General features: G+C 37.6%; 1 protein-coding gene across 1 annotated transcript in view; it reads left to right on the top strand.

Annotated features, from left to right (window-relative positions):
• Positions 1-5,064: 5,064 nt before the first annotated feature.
• LOC148939125 (uncharacterized) overlaps positions 5,065-25,246 on the top strand; it is a 41,818-nt gene continuing 21,636 nt past the window's right edge. The window contains exons 1-4 of the mRNA XM_089106715.1: positions 5,065-5,212; positions 7,713-7,916; positions 9,879-10,043; positions 23,464-23,666. Of these exons, the coding sequence (XP_088962841.1) occupies positions 5,128-5,212; positions 7,713-7,916; positions 9,879-10,043; positions 23,464-23,666 (657 nt within the window). The 5' untranslated portion in view covers positions 5,065-5,127. The remainder of the gene's footprint in view (positions 5,213-7,712; positions 7,917-9,878; positions 10,044-23,463; positions 23,667-25,246) is intronic.

Consider the following 25,246-nt stretch of genomic DNA (forward strand, 5'->3'; position numbering starts at 1 on the left):
CCGAAATAATTCCCTAAAATAATAATTTATTCTGAAAAGATATAATAAAACCTTAAAAGTATTATAATGGAGGCTCAGGAGTCTTTGGGGCGCCGGGTGGTCACACAAAATCAGAAAAAATGTTCAATGTTCCTTTAGTACCTACGCAATGAGATTAAAAATGAAGATATTTATGCAGAGTTTCAGGTAGCTATGGCTAAGTTTGCTAAGAGACCAGTTATTTTCTTGCGAAAACACACAAAATCAGAAAAAATAACTGAACCCCCCATGTAACTGAACCCCTGTATAACCGAAACCCCGTACAACTGAACCCCCCAGGGAACTGACCCCCTGGATAAACGAAACCCTGGCCAACTGAACCTCCGTGCTACTCGACCCTATTTAACTAATCCCCGTGTAACTGAATCTGCATGTAACTGAACCCTCGTGCAACTCAACTCCCTGAAAACACTTTTCAGCCATTTCTTGTTAATTTTTTTATTTCTAAACTATTTAAAATTGACAACACTGTGCAAATCATCACTTGCGTATTATACAGTATAAAACCCTCCAGGAACCTAACACCCATGAACATCTAAAAAACTATGTCTGAAAACCCAAACAGCTAATTAAATATTCTAATTCATGATTTCATGCTTTACTAATATGAATTGTAAAGAAAACTATTCCTTTTATCCAAATCCTAATCACCAATCAAGTTATACTCGTTCTTGTTGGCAAAGGTGTAATGACCTGTAGAAATGTTTACCTATAGGACCGGTATTGCGTAAATCTCTTTGCAAAGGTGTAATGCCCTGTAGAAATGTTTACCTACCAGAAAAACCTGTTTGGTACATAGGACTCTTAGAATCCAGACGAGCATCTCTACTTATGTCTCGAATTGCTAGTAAAATTCACAAATGAAATGGGAAAATATCAAACAGAAGAGTCTGATGTAAAGATAATAAAAAACTATCTTCTCCTACTGCAGATCACAATGATTTCATTAACAAAAGAAATAAGAGAAACGATTTGTAAGCCTTGAAATTGCCGATCGTCAGAACTACCGTAAAATTTGACGCCTAAAGACACCTCACATGGCTATTCTGCCTCAAAACGCGTAGGAAATAAGCAGCATTAAATACATTGATCACAGCACCACTAGTGGCCATCAAAATAATTTTTTTGGTACCAGCCAGTCCTAATTTCTTAATAGCCAGTTCTAACCCAAATTGTCGGTAAAGCCTCGTGTTAACAGAGGCATAGGCTACGTTCCAGGTCGGCCAAAATGTTAAGTTGAACTAATTTGAGCAGACGTCACGAATCAGCCCTTTAGCGAGAAGGAATGTAGTAAGTCTGATAGGTGAACATAAGAAGAATACAGTTACATTCAAATGATAAAAATGAACTGACAGAAAAGCCCACTAACGGAGCCGTCTATCTGGTTAGTAATAGTTCTGTCAAAAGCCTACGAGACATCTTCCCCAGGAAATGAGGGTGGAGGGGCCTAGAGATTTTTCAGCCCCTTTACCTCCATTGAGTTTGTAAAAGTTCTGATAAAAGCCTACGACACACTTGCCTTCTGATCTGGGGGAGGGAGTGGCCTTCAAATTTGTCAGCTCCTCCACCCTCCATCGAGTTGGTTAAAAATTCTGATAAAAGCCTACGGTAAAACTGCCCTCAAAAATAAATCAGACTTCCTCATTATTTTCTGGTTCTTGATGACTGTGAAAAATGATCATAAATGATCATTTTGCTTCAATTTGTAAAATTCACCCGACACTCCAGCATATGCCGGCCAACAGTGCAGTGAGTGACATTCCTGTGATTGTAATTCATCGGACTCAACTTAAACTCAAAACTCTTGACACAAATAAGTCAGTATACCCAGGTGATATCCCTACCAAATATATTGTGGAATGTGCCCAGTATTTAAGTGCACCTCTAACTGCTATTTTTAACCAATGTTTTGTAGATGGTATTCTTCCAGTGTGTTTTAAACGAGCTATTATATATCCTATACCAAAAACTAAGACCCCAAAACTTCCCTCTGACTTAAAATCAATATCAAAAACCCCTGTTTTCTCTAAAACCTTTGAAAGTTTTATTTACCATTTTCTTTTTGACGATATTCATGATAAAATCAACCCAAATCAGAATCATAGCACCAGGCATTGCTTAATTTATATACTTGATACTATTTTCAAACATCTTGAGTTGAATAGTTCCTACGTTGAGGCTGTTTTTGCTGATATTAGCAAAGCCTTCGACAATTTGGATCATCAGACAGTTATAGATAATACAAGGGCTTTAGGTGCAACAGATTTTGTTTTACGTATGTTAGCTAGCTTTTTGTCTGGCCGTGAGCAATGTGTAGTCCACCCTAACGGGGATTCATCAGGTTTTTCCTCGATTTCCTGTGGAGCACCTCAAGGGACTAAGTTAGGTACTTTAGTATTTTTAATAGTGTTTAATAATGTTTTACCAAGTTTTGAAAACTCTTTTAAATTTGCGGATGATTTGACATTACTGAACCTTTGTCAAACATCTAATACTTTGAATGTTACACTCGATTCACTAATTAACAATTTAAAGAATGATCTTGACAATGTTAAACTCAACTTAAGCATACCCAAAAGCAGTTTCATGTTATTTTCTTTTTATAAAAATATACCCCCTATCAATAACTACCTTTGCATACCAAATTTAAATACTGTTAAACTGTTTGATGTGCAGTTGGACAACAACCTTAAATGGAACTCTCACATTTCCCACTTATTTAAGTAAGGTTGTTTTTATCCTTAAATCTTTCTCCCTTCTCAAACGGTTCCCCATATCAATCCAAAACTTTAAAATAATTTATTGTTCTTATATAAGACCCTGTCTAGAATATACTTGTCCTATCTGGCACCCTGAGTTGACCAAAGACCAATGTTCTAAAATTGAAATGTTCTAAATATTCAAAAAAGACCAATAAAAATTATTCTGGGGACGGCCTATACTACACACGATGAAGGTTTGGCTAGACTTGAACTTATTACATTGGAATCACGACGTCACATCCTCACCATGAACTTTGGTCACAAGTGCCTTAGTTCTGACTATCATTAACGTTTTCTCCCTCCCTTTAAAGAAAATTCCCCAACCCTTCCTAATACAAGACTCAAAGCTCGTAGAGCTCCAAAGAACCAACTGGACCTGTATCACCAGATGTTGACCTTGAGGTACAAAAACTCTTTTGTCCCCTATTTTGTTTCCCATTTTAATAACTGGTATAAGTTTTGTTTTATGTTTATCCCCTAACATCTGTTTTAGCATTGATTCAATTTTTTGTTTTATGTTTATCCCATAACATTTGTTTTGTTATGGTAATTCCGACGTGCTTATGCTAGCTTTTGTGCTATTTTAGCCAATAAATCATATTCTAAAAAAGTAAGCTGGAACGGAAAAGTTGTGAAGTGACTTTTTTCCTACTTTTTGGCCTAGCTGTTCCTCAGTCACCGTGTCAGTGAAGCAAAAATGCGCTGGAAAACTTCCATGTAGCTGCTGGTGTGTTACAAAAAAAGTAGTCTGATGAAGAACCGGGCTGACGTATTTCGACGATTCTGCGTCGGAGACGGAGAAAGTAAACTCCTGTATTCAAACTTTTTTCTCAAATGCAGTTTCAAGCGCTTCCGAATCAGCATAAAAAATAAAAAATTTTATGGCACAAACAGGAAAAAAATGACGTTTTTTTGAATGAAGTAAAGAGCGAAGTTGAAACTTAAAAAGAACAAAAATTATCGCCATTCAATCGATGCGATATACTACTCTGTAAAATTAACTATTAGGGCTTTACTGAATAACAGAACTAAAAGCACCAGTTTGCTTGCAGAAACCCTACTTTCTAATCGACATTTTTTTTTTTTTTTATTTGCACTCTTTTGTTTTGCGCTTCAGTAAAGCGTTATTTGATTTTACAGACTAGTATATCACATCGACTGACTTTTTGTTCGTTTTAATTTTCAACTTCGCCTTTTACTATCATTAAACAAAAGGAAGTTTTTTTCCTGTTAATTTTTGTGCGTTTTTTAATTTCCAGCAGATTAATGTACACGTTTGCTTACGGACTCTTTTTATGCCCATCAAGGCCTTGAACAAAGCAGGTATTAGGAGATTAGGATAATTAAAAAACACTTTTAAGTTTACTTGAATAATAATTACGATTTGTAAATATATCATTTGAAGCCACGCTGACCACACATGACGAAGAAACAAGAAAAGAATTTTTCGGGGCTAAAATTGATCAGTGAGTTATCGGTTTCGATACAACACGCGAATGTTATCAATCAACAGATTTTTTTTTTACGTTGTAAAAGAGAGCACATCTTACCGAATATAACTCACTGATCAAAAAAGCCCCTTAAACAATTCTTCTTGTTTCTTCATTTCTGAACCAATGTTATTATAGAATTTTTTAGCACCACAGTTTTTTTAAAACGTATTTTTTTCAATTTGTGGCTTCTGCAGGTTGAGGAAAGAAAAAAAATGAATAGCCCACCCAATTTCAGGCTACTTTAGCACCATGCACAAAGTAAAAAATGGAGCACAAGATTTGAGCCCGCAACCTCTCGCAAATGAGTCGAGACCCATAAAAATATGTCATCTTTATCGTTAATATAATTAATGATAAAGCTACTGCCCAATCCTTCAGCTATGGCCATGTTATAAGGTTTGATTTGATAAATTCGAATCTTTCCTTCTCCCTTTTTTAAGCTATTCCACTGCTTCTCTTACTATGAAATGGGCTTAAAACATGAGTAGCTCTTAAAATTTACTTTGGAGTTAGACTTTTAAGTACTGTCTTCACTATAAGTCGTTTTCAAACGCGTCGTGAGTAAATATTAATAGGATTTTAAGCTTTAAGAAAATACTTCTATTTGTCTTCTAATTGCTTGGACTTTGAAGCCGACACACAAAATAGAAAAAAACTTTACATTTTTGTACGTTTTTTTTTGTCAGTTCATTATTTTATCATTTGAATGCAACTGTACTCGTCTTATGTTCATCTATCAGATTTTTGAGATAAGAAAAGCCTGTGATTGTTTACATATGATGTTCTCAGATAAAAGGATTCGAAAATAGAATTTGAATATAGAAGCTTGAGAGATGAAGAAACTAGTGAAGTTTTTTAGCATTTTACTTTTCTGGTACGATGTTTCTGCTTACACATATGAAAAAGATAAACGTAGTGGTAATTATTTATTTTCTTTGTCAAAACTTAATGGACCAAAGCGAGTTATCGTATTATATAGGCTATCTATCTTATTGACCTTATGATCATTCTAAAGCCAACCGCAAACTCAAGAATTCAAATTAGGATCATTTCTAGCCTTCTCCATTTAGTTTTGTTAGCAGTTTGAACTCTCATATCTATGACCTTCATTTACGTCGAAAAAAAAAATCATTTCTTCCCTGTCATGATGTCAAAGCTTCAGTTGGCTTGCAAAAAAAAACTTCTTAAGAATCTACTTTTTAACTGATTAAGTAATTGTTGGAGTTTTGTGACAGCTTATAGCTTTCAACAAATATAGGAAAAAATTGAGTTATCAGCCTTTATCCAGAATTATCAGTCTATCGGTATACCTCGGGTCTTACCCAACACACTCCGCACTTTTCTTAGCCTACTCTACTTAATCTGGAAAATAGAGGGTCTTCAGATACTCTTCGACCATCAATATGGAGGCAAGACGGTCGACCAGGTCCTACCACCCTATTTTTCTTGCCACCAAACGTACTATTCGTCGTCAGGAACTTCAAATTTGCAACGGAGTAGCTTGATTTCCTATAAGATGTCTGCTTCTTCCGTAAAAAAAAAGCTAATTTAAAAATTGTGTTATTCCCGCTGCCTTGAAAAAGTGTTCAAATCACAATCCTTTGAAAAATAGAAATTACCCTTTTTTTAGTCAATCCGAGTAGTGACGGTTGTACAGCTGTCAAAAATAATTAATAAGTTAGAAATTAAAACGTTTCTAGTGTTTGATATCAGAATTAAAACTATGTTTGAAACCGAATTCTCAAAAAACGATAAAAGTAACACGGTATGACGATTAAGCTGCAATCTTCGTTTGTCAGACAAACCGAACGTAGGTTCAAGAAATATTTACATACAGACAAACGAAACTCAGAGAAGAGAGAAAATAACAAAATGAAAAATAAAATCAAAAAGTGTGAAAAAACGAGGATTTTGTCAGCCAGCGAACCATGAAGAAGACAAAATATAAGCAAATATTTCGACAAGGACCTCCGCCAAGTCGTCCTCAGTGCTCAACAAAAACAAAAAAGAGAAGAAAAAAAAACGAGAATCTAACCTTTCGAAGTTTCCTGTACAAAGACAGAATAGACACTGAATAAGAAACCAGGCAGGAATCAATGAAAATGAAATTAACAAGATGATTGTGTAAGGATCTTTCGTCTTGCATTAATTTTGGCTGGTCTACAATTTCGGTTTTCATTAGATATGCAAATAGGTTCTTTTAAGTTTTTTCGGGTTAAAATATTGATTGAGTCCTTCAAGATTAAACTGTCGTAAATTGGGCTTAATGAAATATCTCCAGTATCTCTATTTATTGCTAAATTTTGGTTCATATATTTTTTATCTCAATTACCTCCTTAAAAGTTTGTGGTACGCCATTAACAGTTGATATTAAAGTTGCCTCGTCAAACAGAACTAGATGGGTCGGGTTTACGAAAATATGCAAGCCAATGCCGAATCAAAGTTGTCATTGTTATTTTTTAATCTCAGGGACTTGTCTATTGAAATTTTGTGCTCATGCAAACGTTCACCTAGTTGTTGATGGGTTCTACCAATGTAAAATTTTCCACAAGAACACGGGATTACACTCAGGAAAGGATAAAACAGACCCTGTACTGGGTAGTGGTGTCTACAGAATCCCGTGTTCTTGTGGAAAATTTTACATTGGTAGAACCCATCAACAACTAGGTGAACGTTTGCATGAGTACAAAATTTCAATAGACAAGTCCCTGAGATTAAAAAATAACAATGACAACTTTGATTCGGCATTGGCTTCGCATATTTTCGTAAACCTGACCCATCTAGTTCTGTTTGACGAGGCAACCTTAATATCAACTGTAAATGGCGTACCACAAACTTTTAAAGAGGTAATTGAGATAAAAAAATATATGAACCAAAATTTAGCAATGAATAGAGATACTGGAGATATTTCATTAAGCCCAATTTACGACAGTTTAATCTTGAAGGACTCAATCAATATTTTCACCCGAAAAAAACTTAAAAGAACCTATTTGCATATCTAATGAAAACCGAAATTGTAGACCAGCCAAAATTAATGCAAGACGAAAGATCCTTACACAATCATCTTGGTAAATTTTATTTTCATTGATTCCTGCCTGGTTTTTTATTCAGTGTCTATTCTGTCTTTCTACAGTAAACTTCGAAAGGTTAGATTTTCGTTTTTTTTTTTCTTCTTTTTTTTTTGTTTAGCACTGAGGACGACTTGGCGGAGGTCCTTGTCGAAATATTTGCTTATATTTTGTCATCTTCATGGTTCGCTGGCTGACAAAATCCTCGTTTTTTCACCCTTTTTGATTTTATTTTTCATTTTGTTATTTTCTCTCTTCTCTGAGTTTCGTTTGTCATGTATAGCCAGTGTGGTCTAAGAATGTATTTACATACAGAGCCGAAATAATGGATTGCACTATATTTTTTACAGCAATGGAACAAGCGTTTAAATGGGCACCCCTTGTATGGCTTCATTCGGAAGAAAAGTTTTTCCCTAGCAGCATTGAGTTCTTCATGCCGAATGTCAATATATACGATGAAAATATGACGCTAATACAAATGGATCCTACTCCTTCAACAATCGTAATCGGCGAATGGACTTCTTCATTGCATATGCAGACGAAAATTCCTCTAGGTAACTGGCCTTCCAATCTATTTCTATCGTTGCAAACACATCAGTATTCTGTTTTTTGTAAGACCAAGCTATTGCCAAAAAGTTCGGCTTAGCCTTTAGCATGAAATATGGTTGAAATTCTGCATGGATTCTGATATTAAATCACTTTTGTACACTAACCAAAAACTGAGATCCATGGCTTACAAAAAAGGGTCCATCATAAGGTGGCTTCTATATTAGACAAACTTTAACCAAGTTATTATGCCAATAAGATAAAAACTAAAAGTTTTAATTTTGTATTTGTAATTAAATAAAACAAGGCATCAGCTCAGTTTGCGTAAGCTAATAATATTTTATTTAACATTTCATATTTTCGAAGAAAGAATTCAGTCTAAATGCCAGCAGACACATACAGTGTTGCCAACGCTTTGAAATAAACTGTACTAGTTTTCCGATTAAAATTATACCGCAAGAAACGTTCCTTGGATACATCGTTTCGTTTCGCGCTGAAGAAGAGAGGCGTTTGTCCTCTCGAAATATTCGCTTTGTTTTATCAGTATTTTCATTTGGCCTATAATAACCCCATTTTTGCTTGTTTTTCTTTCTTTATGTGATGTCAGGCCAATGTGGCTTAAGAAATTATCTAAGAAACTAATTTGTACCATTGGAACAATAGGTTAAAAATTTGCCATAACAATATGAAAATTTTCAATAAACTAAAACTTGGAACAAATATTTGAGGCAAAAAGGAGCAATTAAAACCTAAATGTACCAGGAAATCAGATTATACCAAAAATTTACAAATGTACTGTACCATATCAGGACCTCTAAATTGTACTAAAAACGGTAAAATTGTACCGCGTTGGCAACGCTGAACACAGTCCTCATGAACAGGGTTGCCCTTAGGATTTTGTCTTTTTGCTGTTGGACTTTAGGGCAAAAAAACTTATAAGACCTAAGCTAAAATGAAAGGCTTGCAAAAACGACCTTAAAAACAAACCTGTTAACCGCAGGGATGTTCGTAGGCTTGCTATTACGCATTTTTTCGGTTTGTGGCAGTACTACTAAGACTATAGTCCAAACGTGCCAGAGAATAATGTAAGCTTTGCCTAATTCTTCAGCAAGTTTCTCTGAAGGCAAGGCACCTCCAAAGCACCCTTCAAAAGAAGCGGTACATATAGTTGATAGCCGAAAAAAAATCGACCGAAGAAAATGCTTATACCGTATTCTAGAACTATTGAAAGGTTACATTTTGCAAAATTACTATAATTCCAAGCTTAATAGGATCAGGATAAGACCAGGGGACCATAACTTTCCTGTGTGTCTCGTCTTACTGGGGGTTTGTCGCTTCCTATGCTACTATGTTGATATCTCCTTTGAGCTTCTCCTAGTTTCAAAAATGTCCCGAGGATGTCGGGAGACGTTCTTTTTCAGATGGACAAATTTTCTGATGCAGGTTTCAAACAGTGCGTACATGTTTATTGAAATTGCCAAACGTATATTATCGGCATTGTCGGACTTGGGGCTTATTGAAGGAGCCAATGAAAATGATGGAATTTTTGGCTTTCCCTACAACATTGACTTCTCCACCCTCAGAAAAGGGGGCAGGAGGGGTTTCCTAGCCTTCCCTTTTAAGGCAGATCCAATTTTCATTCAATTTTGAGCATTTTTGGTTTTCTTACCTTTAAAATTATTTCAAAAAATAATACCTTTCTGAATCAGCATTCTTCAGCAGCTGCAGTGTTTTTGTCTATCTGGAAAGTCAGGTACTTTTATCCCCGTAAATATTTTTGGCAGCTATTTACGCTCTGATAAGAGTGCATCGGAAATCTCTTAGTGATAAGCCCCCAGTATGGGGGGAAATACAAGAAAATTATGGGCCCCTGATAGGACTAAGATCACAGCTTAGACTATTAAACTTCCTTGATAAGACACTTGGTACATTTCTTCATGCTGAAACTTGAAATTATATTCTTTTCCAAGATTGTCCGGCATGTACCAATGTCCCAGCATTTTTTGGCGAACCGGTTGCTAATGGCAAAGTTCCAACTTACACAATGATCAAAGCATATGGAGACGCTAACTTTACCATCGATATTGCTTACGAAGTATTTTATCCCTACAATCGCGGAAAGGAAGTTTGCGTAGGTAAGTAAACTTAAAATTCAAGGTTAGACAGATATTTGTTTCAAGGAGTGTTCAAATACTCAAACGGGCTCAAAAACTTCTAACCCACTAGGTTTCAACAGAAGATGTGTTCACTGTATTCAAAGCTGTTTCAGCTCTTTTTGCATACTCAAGCAAAAGAAGATTTATTGTACACATAATTTTTTGCAAACATATTTAAAAAAAAAACTTTCCTGTGGAAGATTCTTACGGTCATCAATGTAAGCAATAAGCTTGCATCTTGCTGATGACATGGCTTGAATCTTGACAGCCCAAATGTTGAATCTTGACAGCCAGATATCGGAATGTGCTTGGGGAGGGGGGAGTGAACAATTTCCTAATATTCTTTATTGGTAGATATAGTTTTTTTTTTCTTCCTGTTGGGTTCTGAATTTTTCCTTTCCCTTGAAGGAAAATCAGAATTTTTGACACGTTATTAATACTTTAAGTAAAATATCTTGCAAATTGAGATTTTTTCGGTGACATTAATTGATTTCCCTGATCAATATTCACCCCTTCGATCCAGCCTCCCGCGTTCTGTTTCAACAAAAATCCCTTCTTGCCCTAATAAGAGTTTGCACTGAAAGATATAGAAGAACTTTTATCCCTTACATAGTTGACATTAGTAGAGATGACCCTATTGATCGTGACAGTACAAAATTCGGTTATCAAAAGAACGTATCTCCTATCAGTACACCAAATAAGGGCATATCCTCCCTAGGGAGAATGATTACGTAATGGGGTCAATGACCTCTTTTTCTAAGGTCGATTTATTTGATGTTTCTATGTGTAATAGCTCCGGGGCGAAGGTTGCACATGCGCATTGAATTCTAACGGGAACACTGTTATTGATCTAGGACTCGAGGGGGAAGTGAATTTCCGAGAAATTGATTGCGTAATCGATCGCAAAGTGAATTTCCGAGAACTTGATTGCGTAATCGATCGTGAATGTCATGGTGTCCAGAAATAGTATTTATTGTTGTTGTAAGTGCATGCTCTCAGCGAATGTTATGATTCAGAAATAGTATTTGTTGTTGTTTTGGTCATGTACATGCTCGAGGCGAATGTCATGGTGTCCTGAAATAGTATTTGTTGTTGTTGCTCTCGAGCCAAATGTTATGACTTTCCCGGAAACAGTTAGATCACGTGTTTCCTTCTCAGCCAATCAGCGAGTCGGTTACATCCTCCTTCTCAGCCAATCAGAGACCTGCTTACATATAGTTTCCCCGTTACATAACAAATCACTCTTGAGATTTCGTATATAAAGAGCATGCAATGTGATTAAATTATCAGAAAGTATTTTGACGCTGTGTAAACAACAATGGATAAATTTAACTCTTTAGAAGTCTTGGCAGTCGCAATTAGCAATGTAAGTTCTGTTTTTCATTATTTTTATTTTCAAAATAAAATGGTTTTCCGTGGTCACCCTCTACTATATTCGAGTAAACCCCCCCCCCCAAACCATACAAACATCATTATAATCAATGGAATACATAAAATATATTCTTTTACCCTCAAAACCTAACCCCCCCCCCACCCTTGTTTTGCCATCCCCAATTCTCGCAAAAATAAATAATTCTCTTTTCGTTAACGTTTGAATTTTATAAATTGTAATCTTTTATCGGAGACATCCATCGCTCTGTTGTTATTAGCTTGCTCTGGTTTTGACACAAGGCTCTCTGGTGCGAGGCCTATAATTAGCTATCACCATTTCCGGCTTACAAACGCGGTCAACGGAACTATTCTTCCGTCAAATTAAAACACATTGATGCAATAATTAAGCTAAGACCTACACAACCACTGTGGAAGTAGAGAAACAAGTTATTTTCGAATTAGGGTCTAACAATATCCCCATCCCTTCCCCCATTGTTTTACAATCCCAAATTCTCACAAAAAGAAATAATTCTCTTTTCGTTAAAGTTTGACTTTTCTCAATTGTAATCTTTTCTCTGAGACATCCATCGCTCTGTTGTTATTAGCTTGCTCTGGTTTTGACACAATGCTCTCTGGTGCGAGGCCTATAATTAGCTATCACCATTTCCGGCTTACAAACGCGGTCAACGGAACTATTCTTCCGTCAAATTAAAACACAATGATGCAATAATTAAGCTAAGACCTACACAACCTGTGTGGAAGTAGAGAAACAAGTTATTTTCGAATTAGGGTCTAACAATATCCCCATCCCTTCCCCCATTGTCTTACAACCCCAAATTCTCGCAAAAAGAAATACCATTTTTATAAATTCTTTCCCTCTATATTTCCAGCAAAATCCCCCCCCCCCCCGTCTCCCACTCTAATACAAACTCCACTATGCTATCTTTATAGTCGTTAGAAGACTATAAAATATGCTCTGTTTAACCATCTAAACCCTCCACTCCTTACGACTTTAATTCTTGCAATAGAAATAATACTCTTTTTATCGATATTTCCAGCTAAAGTGACCGCTGACTTCTGGCAATTTTTATTGAAAATGCCGTTCTGTTTTGACACAAGACTCCAGTGCGTGGCTAAAATTAGCTGTCACCCCTTTTAAAGCAATTCCTGTAAAAGGTTCTCAGATCAAAATGGGATGTTTTTCACCTGTCAAATTAAAGCGGTTTCATGCAGACAATTGCAATTTATTAAGCGCAGGCATATACACTCTCTTTTTGGAGAACCAGCGAAATCTCGTTATTTTCAAATTAAGATCTAACAATATATTTAGGACATTGGCGTTTGGGGCAGGGGGCCATGCCTCAATTCAATCGCCATCTATGTAAGGTGAAAACAAACTGTTTCTTCGCGTGAAAAGTAAGGGGGTGAGTTTAAGAAAAAGATACATTGCTTTATTATGCGTAAATTGAATAGCATTTTTACCATATCTTTCGGTGGACGGAGGGGGTACTGTTCCATGTCTGTTCTCAGGGATATTTTCCGTGGGGGTTATTTTACGTGGGCTGTTTTTTCTGGGGGTAGGGTAAAATATACAAACTAGGCCGGCTTTTGAATGGCTCAGTGAGTCGTAATTCTCAGATTCAAAAAAGGATGCAATTAGTACATTTCACGAAATTTTTTACGTTGTGCTTTCTTAGTGATAAACTAAACAAAATTATAGGTACTAACTTTCTTTCTGTAAAAAAGGGGCAAATTATTTCAATACTAACTTTTTCCCTTCTTTTTAAGGCCAATTATGAAGAATGTATGGCACCGCCGCCCGCTAAGAAAGCCAGAGATGACAAGACAGCCCCATCAGTGCCAGCCCCAATGCAGCCTGGGTTTATGTTAAAGAGAGAGTGGACGGCTTCTTATAATATGGTGAACCCCGCTGGCTCATCTATGCAATATCGTGAAATAGCCAGACCAGTCGCACAAGAACATAGCGACGCCGCCCTCTCCACCCTCCAGCATGCACTACCCGGGCCATCTGGCACCCACGTGCAGCCGGGGTATTCAAATGTAAGCTTTTTGTCCTACCTGTCTATTTCTTCCATTGTTTTTTCTTTTTCAATCCCTATATAAACATATCTCTGTGAGTTATTAACCACTAGTACAGATCTAAATGTAATTTTTTATGCAGAGAAACCGATCTTTTTCTAATCTTTGCTATCGCATCGTTATCTCATAAGAAAATATTCTTAGGTACTTTCTATTAATAATCACTGCCTTTGAAACTCAAAATGCTATTTTTTCTATTCTTTACTATTTTCTCTGTTGCTATTTCTTCGCTGTTATCGCATAAGCGAATATTTTTCATGGGTAATTTCAATTAATGCTCACCATTTGAAACTCCGTGAATGCTCTTTTTCACATAATTTTGAGAGAGATTATCCCATCTGTCACATATTATCGTTCTAATTTACACTGAATATTTCTATTGTGTCATGTTTCGCTCTTACATAGAATAAAAGAACTCCACTGTCCTAAAATATTAATTTTGCAGACAATTTGTTCTCCGCTATTTCAGAAAACACAGAATTACGCAAAGGCCATTGAAACCGTGATTGACTAAAAACCGCTAATGTAAAACAGGGAAAGGAGATGCCAAAATTATTTATAGCCTCGCGCGGGGTGCTTTATGTCAAAACATAGCGGTTTAATGCATAAGAAGTGTATGGGGAAAGTGACTTAACAATTCTCAACATTTTGAAGTTCAAACTCGTTCATCTAACCTTCATAATTTACAACTCTTGTGTTCACCGAACCTGTAGAACGGAATTAGAAATATTTCAACTTGTTTGAGACAATATGTAAATGCCCGGGACCCGCGGAGCCGGTGAGTCGGGGAAGCGTTGTGGGAATCACTGCGGGTCCGAGAAGCAACAAAGGGATGCTCTGTGGCCCCGAGAAGTGACATGGGTCCGGAAAGCGCCACAGGGGTGTGCCAAGGGTCAGAGACGCAGTGGGGGAAGCGTCGCGGGCCAGGAAAGCGCCACGGGCCCGAGAAGCATCGCGGGAAGCGCGGCGGGGCCCGAAAAGCGCCACAGGGATGCGTTGTGGCACCTAAACGTACCCCGGTTGGGCCGGGAAGCGCTGGGGGACATGGGTAGGGGGGCGTTGGGGGAGAGTACCGAAAAAAAAAATTTGAGAACTTTGAAAGTAAAACGAAACCCGTTCTGTCGGAGATGTAATACAGTAGATTGTATTACGTCGAATGAGTAAAAGTCTATAAATCAAAAATAATCCGAAGTCATAAAGCAGTAGGGATGTGTTTAGCACTTTTAAAATAAGCAATTTTTTCATCTAGAGTGTCTTATCTTAGATTATACTCAGTTGTATTAACCAAATGTTATTAAGCAAAAATAATACAAATTTTCACAGTAGGGATGATTTGAACACTTTGAAAATAAGCTATTTTTTCATCTATAGGTTGTCCTGGTTCCATACTCCCCATCTCCCTCCTGCTCGTCAGTTGGAGAAGGAGAGGAGGCACACGTGGAGTCCCCCAACAATTCACTATGGGATGATTTACATCAAATTCCAGATAATATTGACGACTGTTTAGGTGATTTTTTAAATGTAGAGAATAGCGCAGTTGAGCTGGGTCAGGTAGATAATTCAGATTCAGACTTAGCATTGCTAAGTCCAAATACTATGTTGCTTTTGGATGATTTTGTTGGTGGATTGAGGGGAAACTCTTCCCCCTCAGATTACATGAACATTTCCCCCCTTCAATCGACTGAAGCGGCTTCCCATACCCCTCTTGTTGAACAACTTGGGGGAGGGGATAATATACACGAGGGAGAGGAGGGTACAACTCTCCCAGACTTTCAGCTGTCCAACAGAATTTTAAATAATATAGTTGTTTTCACTGCAATGTTTGGGGACCCTTTTAATTCGCTTTTGTAGCGAAAACCGGCCTCTATGCTCGTGAACGATGTAAAATTGGGGTCGGCAATAATTCGTGCACACTCTAGAGGGTCAGTCACGACGTCGCAGCGAGATATATTACGTACGCTCTCACACATTTTGCCAAACGCTGAATTTAGAATGAGCTTATACATTTCCTTCACCACCTTTGAATTTGCCTTAGAGCATTTATTGACAGAGGTGTCGATAAATATTTTCAAGAAGGGTTACTGATTGAACTGCAGGACCCTGTGTATTTTGGTGATCTCGAAACCAATGCTCACCATCCAGTGCAAAATCACCTGGTGAACAATGATATTCTCTTTAGGGTCCAAATCAGCAATCAGTTTCTGTTTAGAGGGAGTCCAGTGCATCCCCATATCCTCAACCAATGATCGATTGTAAGGGCTCAGAGAGTCCCTGCTCACCGGCCGATTGATACAGGGAAATACAAAATCTTTGACTGAGTCGTGAAGCGCCAGCGGAATGTGACCATCAACTTCAAAGAACCATCCTTGTGGCCCATTGTCCTCGACGGTTGTAATGTCGGGGAACTCACAAGGATTCTCAAGCCATTGAGAGTTCCCACATGGCAAAGAGTAGTGGGACATTGCCGATGGGGTACAATGAGTTCATGTCCAAAAACACTGCATTTGACTTTGCACCGGTGCATTGTCCACTCGGATCGGTTGATAAGACGCGGTTCCCATGAAAAACGTACCCACCCCGCATTGAACACTCTAAAAAAAGGTGCTGATCTACATTGGTGATTAGACCTATTTCCTCCCTTCTAATTTTTAAAATTAAATCCATCGCTAAAGGTGGTGTAGAAAAATAATATCTTATATCTAACCCGAGCTCTGAATGGATCTGGTCTGTGTTCTTACAGATTATATCCAAAAGAGTTAGAACGTCACTGGCCAAGTACAGTCTACAATAATCCCACCCATTTTCACAATCCCCCTTGGACCACAGCTTCTTGGCAAACTCATACTCCTCGGCTGTGCATTCACTGTTGGTCAGTGAATTGCAAAAAGCTGCAATTGGAAGTAGTTTCACCTCCCTTAAGCGTGCGCCAGAACAGTAATAGTCGCATGAATATACACCTTTGCAGGTCAACGGGTCATACATTTCACTGTCTGGAAAGTGCTGTTTAAGCAAGGGAAATCTATCAAAATTGTCGCTTTTTTGCACTTTAATCAATTGATTCAATTCCGTGTGAAAAAAACTTAAGGAATCTAAAAAACTAATTTTATTCCAGCAGATATGCTCATTATCCACTGCCTGCCATTTCAGCTCAAGAAGCAATAACGTCTCGGCTGATTTGTGACTAATGTTATAGGTATATGAATTAATTACCCATGGACAATATACTCCCCCTCCCTCCCTGTGCAAACTTGCAAGCGCTGTTCAAATAAATTTTAAATCATAATTTGAATTATGAATAAAAACAGTGATAAAAAACTTTTTGCTAACATTTAAATTACACGATTGCTTCGCAATCCCTCTAAAATTACTACCTCCCGAGGATATTTCCTGCCACACAGGGTCATGATCTCTCACTGTGCCCCGCCCCCCCCCTTTCCCGTTAGTCCCCTTATCCCCCGCCTCTGCAAACTCTCCCTTACAAAGCCCACATATTTTTTGATTTTTAATCGCGAGACGATCCTCTGCAGACAACACCATTGGATAATGCGTATTTCTCAAACGAGAAATAGCACCATTAGCCGTGCCAATCAGTTTAGTCAGTGCCTTGTCCATGCACTCCCGCTCATCCAATGTTTCAACTATTTCTAACAACCGCATGTTGTTAGAATTGTCTCTTTGCGCGTGGGCGTAGGACACTGCAATATCCTGATGTTCTTTGACTCGGTTTGGATATTTTGGATCATTCATTCCCACAAACTGAGCCTCACAATCCAAAGATATTTTGTCGCACTGGAGAAGGGTATTTTGGAAATTTTTGAATCGTAGAATGGTCCTATTCCCTGAAACCGTTTCAACTGTCTGGTATCCGTGCTGTCTACAATATCTCATATGATTTCGCAACTTTAGTTCAGTCCAGAATCTAGAGAGGCAGGTATGACAATAGAAACGGGGCACTCTGTTTCTTACCCCCCCCCAGACCTCTACTACGGTCAGTGAGAGTACTAAAATGTCTGATTGCATTGAGTTCACTAGGCGGCATGCAAAGCAGCCAACCACAGTGTTTAATCACATCAACTGTCGGGCCCCTTCCGGGGAAAAACACCCCCTTCTTTTTTAAACGAGTTCCATCGTCAAATTCAGTTTCATACTGTAACACAGTAACACCAATATTCAAATGAGCATTAGCCATTTCAAAAATGTCAATAGATTGAAGCGTTACTGGGTATTTCCCTTCTAAACAAGAAAAATCTACAACTGGGAAATGGAACCCTTCCTTCCCTTGTATAGCCCAAATGTCTAAATTGTTCTTCGTAGTGTCCCGAGCTAGAGGCTTGAATGCCCAGATGAGGAAAGCATATCTGAAACACTTTTGATCTGTTTCAAAACAGATCCGCTGGACACCTTTACAACCCTCTAGATCTGGATTATAATTTAATTCTACTGCCCTTGGTCCACTCCCCCCTCTTAAAATAAAATCTTTCTTTAATTTACATATATTAACACTTAGAGTTTCAATAAAAAGAACTAATGACCAACTTACATTTTCATTAAAGTTCTCGAGATGCGTTATAATTTGATCGACCCAATCCGTGAAAGCACCCTCAAAATTTTCCAAATTTTAATAAACTACACGCATCTCGAAATGTATAAAATGACAATAAACCTCACTTTTTCCCTCATTCAAATAAAATACTTTCAAAACAACGGACAACTTAATAAAATCCCTACCTCCCCACAACTGAATTTGGTTCTCCAGTAGTGCACGAATTTTTTCTACATATGCATGTACAATTTCTATAGGGTCAAAAACAAAATTACCATACAAAAGAGAATTAAAAGGGTCACCAAACGCTGCAGTGAAAACAACTATATTATTTAAAATTCTGTTGAACAGCTGAAAGTCTGGGAGAGTTGTACCCTCTTCTCCCTCTTGTATATTACCCCATCCCCCAATCTTTTCACCAATAGAGTTAGGGGTAACCGCTTCATTCGATTGACGGTTGGAAAAGTTCATGTAATCTGAGAGGGACGAGGTTCATCCCACTCCACCGCCAAAATAATCCAACATCTGCCGTGTATTGTAGCTTGGTTAAGCTAAGTCTTAATCTGAACTATCTTCAGGACCATGCTCATTTGATTTTTAATCAACATTTCAGAAAAGACCTAAGAATTCGTCAAAATTATATGGAATTTGAGGCTAATAATCAAAGAGTTACGTTTTCGGGGGCTCCACGTGTGCATCCTCTCCTTCCCCAACTGACGAGCAGGGGTAAGATGGAGAGTATGGAACCAGGACAACCTAGAAATGAAAAAATAGCTTATTTTCAAAGTGTTCAAATCATCCCTACTACTTTTAAAATTTGGATTATTATTGCTTAATAACATTTGGTTAATACAACTGAAGATAATCTAAGATATGACACTATAGATGAAAAATAGCTTATTTTCAAAGTGTTCAAATCATCCCCTCCTGCTTTTAAAATTTGGATTATTATTGCTTAATAACATTTGGTTAATACAACTTAAGATAATCTAAGATATGAAATATAAGGCGACAATTCGTTCGTTTATTTTCAAAGTGTTCAAATTTTTTTTTTTTCGGCGCGCCCCCCCACCGCCCCCCCCTAACCTTGCCCCACAGCGCTTCCCGGACCATCCGTGGCGCTTTTCAGTGCCACAGCGCATCCCTGTGGCGCTTCTCGGGCCCCCGCATCGCTTCCCGCGATGCTTCTCGGGCCCTTGGCGCTTCCCTGACCCGTGGCACTTCCCCCAACGCGTCCCTGACTCGTGGCGCACCCCTGTGACGCTTCCCTGATCCGTGGCACTTTTCGGAGCCACAGCGCACCCCTGTGGTGCTTCTTGGACCCGCAGTGCTTCCCACAACGCTTCCCCGGCCCACCGGCTCCACGGGTCCCGGGCATTTACATATTGTCTCAAACAAGTTGAAATATTTCTAATTCCGTTCTACAGGTTCGGTGAACACATGAGTTGTAAATTATGGAGGTTAGATGAACGAGTTTGAACTTCAAAATGTTGAGAAATGTTAAGTCACTTTCCCCATACACTTCTTATGCATTAAACCGCTATGTTTTGACATAAAGCACCCCGCGCGAGGTTATAAATAATTTTGGCATCTCCTTTCCCTGTTTTACATTAGCGGTTTTTAGTCAATCATGGTTTCAATGGCCTTTGCGTAATTCTGTGTTTTCTGAAATAGCGGAGAACAAATTGTCTGCAAAATTAATATTTTAGGACATTGGAGTTCTTTTATTCTATGTAAGAGCGAAACATGACACAATAGAAATATTCAGTGTAAATTAGAACGATAATATGTGACAGATGGGATAATCTCTCTCAAAATTATGTGAAAAAGAGCATTCACGGAGTTTCAAATGGTGAGCATTAATTGAAATTGCCCATGAAAAATATTCGCTTATGCGATAACAGCGATGAAATAGCAACAGAGAAAATAGCAAAGATTAGAAAAAATAGCATTTTGAGTTTCAAAGGCAGTGATTATTAATAGAAATTACCTAAAAATATTCGCTTATGAAATATCGAAGCGATAGCAAAGATTAGAAAAAGAGCGGTTTCTCTGCATAAAAAATTACATTTAGATATGTAATAGGGGTTAATATCTCACAGAGATATGTTTATATTGGGATTGAAAAAGAAAAACATTGGAAGAAATAGAAAGGTAGGAAAAAAAGCTTACATTTGAATACCCCGGCTGCACTTGGGTGCCAGATGGCCCGGGTAGTGCATGCTGGAGGGTGGACAGGGCGGCGTCGCTATGTTCTTGTGCGACTGGTCTGGCTATTTCACGATCTTGCATAGATGAGCCAGCGGGGTTCACCATATTATAAGAAGCCGTCCACTCTCTCTTTAACATAAACCCAGGCTGCATTGGGGCTGGCACTGATGGGGCAGTCTTGTCATCTCTGGCTTTCTTAGCGGGCGGCGGTGCCATACATTCTTCATAATTGGCCTTAAAAAGAAGGGAAAAAGTTAGTATTGAAATAATTTGCCCCTTTTTTACAGAAAGAAAGTTAGTAACTATAATTTTGTTTAGTTTATCACTAAGAAAGCACAACGTAAAAAATTTCGTGAAATGTACTAATTGCATCCTTTTTTGAATCTGAGAATTACGACTCACTGAGCCATTCAAAAGCCGGCCTAGTTTGTATATTTTACCCTACACCCAGAAAAAACACCCCAAGTAACAGAACCCCCACGGAAAATATCCCTGAGATAAGACCTGGGAAAATACCCCCTCCGTCCACCGAAAGATATGGTAAAAATGCTATTCAATTTACGCATAATAAAGCAATGTATCTTTTTCTTAAACCCACCCCCCTTACTTTTGACGCGAAGAAACAGTTTGTTTTCACCTTACAATGATGGCGATTGAATTGAGGCATTGCCCCCTGCCCCAAACGCCAATGTCCTAAATATATTGTTAGATCTTAATTTGAAAATAACGAGATTTCACTGGTTCTCCAAAAAGAGATTGTATATGCCTGCGCTCAATAAATTGCAATTGTCTGCATGAAACCGCTTTAATTTGACAGGTGAAAAACATCCCATTTTGATCTGAGAACCTTTTACAAGAAGTGCTTTAAAAGGGGTGACAGCTAATTTTAGCCACGCACTGGAGTCTTGTGTCAAAACAGAACGGCATTTTCACTAAAAATCGCCAGAAGTCAGCGGTCACTTTAGCTGGAAATATCGATAAAAAGAGTATTATTTCTATTGCAATAATTAAAATCGTAAGGAGTGGGGGGTTTAGATGGTTAAACAGAGCATATTTTATAGTCTTTTAACGACTATAAAGATAGCATCGTGGAGTTTGTTTTAGTGTGGGAGGCGGGGGGGGGGGGATTTAGCTTGAAATAAATTGGGCAGGAAATTATCAAAATGGTATTTCTTTTTGCGAGAATTTGGGGTTGTAAGACACTGGGGGAAGGGATGGGGATATTGTTAGACCCTAATTCGAAAATAACTTGTTTCTCTACTTCCACACAGGTTGTGTAGGTCTTAGCTTAATTATTGCATCATTGTGCAATAATTACAATGATGTAATTATGTCCACAGCCTTCCCCCCCCCCTTACTCACTTTTTACCTCATAATTTTTAATTTTAATGTCAATTTTACAAATTTTGAGGTTTTTTATTTATTTGTTTTATGCAGTAACTAGCTTATGTTTTTGTTTCAATTTTTGTATCCCCTTGTTAGTTTTACGAGTTTTCATTTTTTTGACATTTTTGCTGACTTGACATGGACCTTCTAATTTTGTGAGTTTAATTTGCTTTTGTTTTTAACATTTTTACGTATTTAACATTGATCCTTTTATAATTTTCTGTTGCTGTTTGTTTGTTTGTTTTTGTTGTTCTTTTTTCGCTTTATTTGACGCTGAAGTGCGAATTCAGTCCTTTTGGGCTTGTGATAGCCGTTTTTCAGCAATAAATCTATTCTTATCTTATATGAACTGCTTGAAGAAAAGAAAATCAAAATGGTTAGATTGTAAAAATTCTGTTCGTGAGAAGATCGTCAAATTTCGAAATATTTTCTATCCATTGCAATTTTAGGATCATCATAAAAAAAAAGAATTTCTTTAGTTTCGATCAATCAAGAGAAAAATGACATAGCAATTTTTTAATCATATTCTGGTGTCTCACCTGATCTTTTTTTTATTCATATTCTGGTGTCTTGCCAGAAAATGCCTATTATCAAATGTCGAATCTTACCCCTTATGATAAATTACGCCTAAGTTTCTTCTTCTGAATTATCCCATCTTTGTGAATACCCCAACTTTTTGCAACAAAAATCATTTACACTTTTATTTTACTTTCTGAACCCCATAGCTTCAACATATTTCAAAACATAGCATTATTTCCTTTTCTATCTTGAATTATCTGATTTGCCTCCACCAAATAGAACTCAATGCACTTATGAATGGACCAATGGATTGGGCAAGAACCTGCCCTATCATTCATTCAACTGATCAATTAGGCGGGTATAAGCTGACTTGTAGATTCTACGGTTATAGCCTAGAAGTGGATTCCAGGTTGTCATTCTATTCAAGGTATTTTCCGCCGATTGTATTTGCCATTAGTTTATTTAATTTTTCTTTTCTCTCTCTCTCTCTCTCTTTCATCTTCTTCTTGTCTTTTCCTCTACCTCTTTCTCATTCATAATTTTTATTTTATTTTTATTTAAGTTTTCTGTTCTTCCTTCGTCAGTTGACTTTCTTGTGTGTTGAGTGGCTTGGTATGAGTTTGGTTTTGATTACCTAAGGGTGAGTAAAATCACTTGCCCTTTCAAGCTTATTGCCTTTCCTGGCAGGCGAAAGGTGAATTGTTTCTGTTTTTTAATATATGTCTCTCGCTCTGTCCCTCTCTCTCTCTCTCTCTCTCTCTCTCTCTCTCTCTCTCTCTCTCTCTCTCTTTCTTTCTCTCTCTCTCTTTCTTTCTCTCTCTCTCTCTCTCTCGCTCTCTCTCTCTCTCTTGACGATTTAATTAAAACAGGGTAAAAAAAAAAGCTTTATATTTATTATGTCACACTACCGCTACATGAGTGACAAAGATTAAGACGAAAAAATTAAAATATATGGTAAACCAAACGAATGCAACTATGAAAATGATAGAATTTAACCAGTTGAAAAAATAAATAGGGCATAGAATTTAGCAAATGGTTCAAATTGAGTATGAATGTGATGGTAGATTATATATTTTATTGTAAAACTAGATAACAGCTAAAAAACGATCCACACATTTGCAAAATTGAAGGTACTAAAGTATAAATACTTTTGTGGTTTTACAACAAAAGAGGAATCTAATAATCCTAATTTCGATTATATTTAGCATAGGTCTTATTGAGTTAATCTCAATAAGGTTCCTTTTTTCCCTAAACTTGTCCTATTTCTAGGGATACCAGTCAATGAAACTTGTGAAGGATATGAAGAGGCGTTTGGAAATCATGTTGGCGACTGGGAAAAATTTTCGATACGATTACAGAATGGCGAACCAGTAATGGCGCACTTATCTGTTCACAGCTTTGGTGCCTTTTACACTTGGAACGAAACCGGAATGCAATTTGACTATTTTTGTGGCGAGCCTTTGAGTACCATAGTAAGAAACTGAATTTTTATTTATAGTAGATATTTTACGCTAGCAGTGCTTCAAAGATTCCTCCTCTCTTAGGATCTTGAATATATCAAAGAAACCGCAAAACATGTCGTTTTTAATAATAATAATTATTAATGCAAAAAATATCAGGCCCAAAGCCTCTTATAATACAACAAAAAATACAGAAAATGTTTCAGATTGTTCTCCGGAATCTTGCTATTCGGAACATTTCCTCTTTGAAGTGGTTTTCCAGTGCTTGTTTGAAAGCGACCACAGAGTCGGATTCAATCAAACTCCCTGGCAGGCGGTTCCACTTGCCGACAACCCTATTGTGAAAATTCCAGCGGTCGATGTCCTTGGCAAATTTCTCAGTCTTGAGCTTTTAGATGTGACTTCACAGTTGATTCGTGTTGATATTTTGGGATAGATATGTTTTCTGCGAGATATGTTGGAATAGATAGATATGTTGGGATAGATATGTTGTATTTTGGGATAGATCTCATTTCGGGAGATATGTGTTACATGTTATTTCAATGAGATCTCCCCTCAAGTACCGGTAAGAAAGTGTTGGTAAATTCAAACGGCGAAGGCGATCTTCATACGAGAGATTACGAAGAGCTGGGGTGAATTTCGTCACTCTCCTTTGAACCTTTGATTGAATCTAGGTCTTTGTTGTAGTAAGGTCGTACTGAAGCATGGCCGTATTCTAGAATACGCCTAATTAGGCTGTTAAATAGGACGCAAAGCATTCGTTCATCTTTGAAGGTGAAAAACCTTCTGAGAAGACCTGCAACTCGTGAAGCCTTTGTTATAGTTAGCTCATATGGGCTCTCAAATGATAGCTGCTCGTCCATCACAATTCCTAGATTTTCAAAAGACAAACTTTCCTCCTTCAATACTGTACGAAGTAGGTAAATAGTTTTTTCCTAGAGTCAGTAGATGACCATTTGAGGTATTGATCTCCACGCGCCACACCTGCATCCAGTTCTGAATTCTATCGAGGTTTCTTTGTAGCTTAAACTGATCCTCCTCGCTCTAGATGACTCTATAAAGCTTGATATCGTAAGTATGAAGCAAAACTGACGACTCAATGCCCTCCATCAGGTTATTGATAAAAAGGTCAAAAGGAATGACCCCAGGATCGACCCCATGGGGCACTCCACTTAGAACGTCAGCCTCAGCATTCTCCTTCCACTCTTACTACCTGTTTAAGTACCCTTGAGAGTCTTGCAAGATAGGATTTGACTTGATATACCAGTGAAATATATCAGAATAAAAGTAAAACACTCTAATGATTTTACTGTAGTTGTCCGTTTGACACGAAAACAGCTTCAAAGCAATTGTAATTAAGATAAATGTTAGTATGTCTCAGATGCGTAACAAAGACTGGTGTTTTAAATCGTTGCCTGGTTTACCTTTTTTTCGGGGATTTCTCAGACAATTAGAATTAGTTATGATTAACATCTTCATTTTGTAAATCATAGTGAATCGGATCGTTTGACAGGTTTTTTTTCCGTTTTTTTATACAATTTTCCATTATAGTTGATTTCCACCGGGATACAGAAAAAACCTGTATTTTTCAC

Source organism: Artemia sp. Qi Xiang Cuo, chromosome 21, assembly GCF_049724085.1.
Source record: "Artemia sp. Qi Xiang Cuo chromosome 21, ASM4972408v1, whole genome shotgun sequence".
Lineage (NCBI taxonomy): Eukaryota > Metazoa > Arthropoda > Branchiopoda > Anostraca > Artemiidae > Artemia > Artemia sp. Qi Xiang Cuo.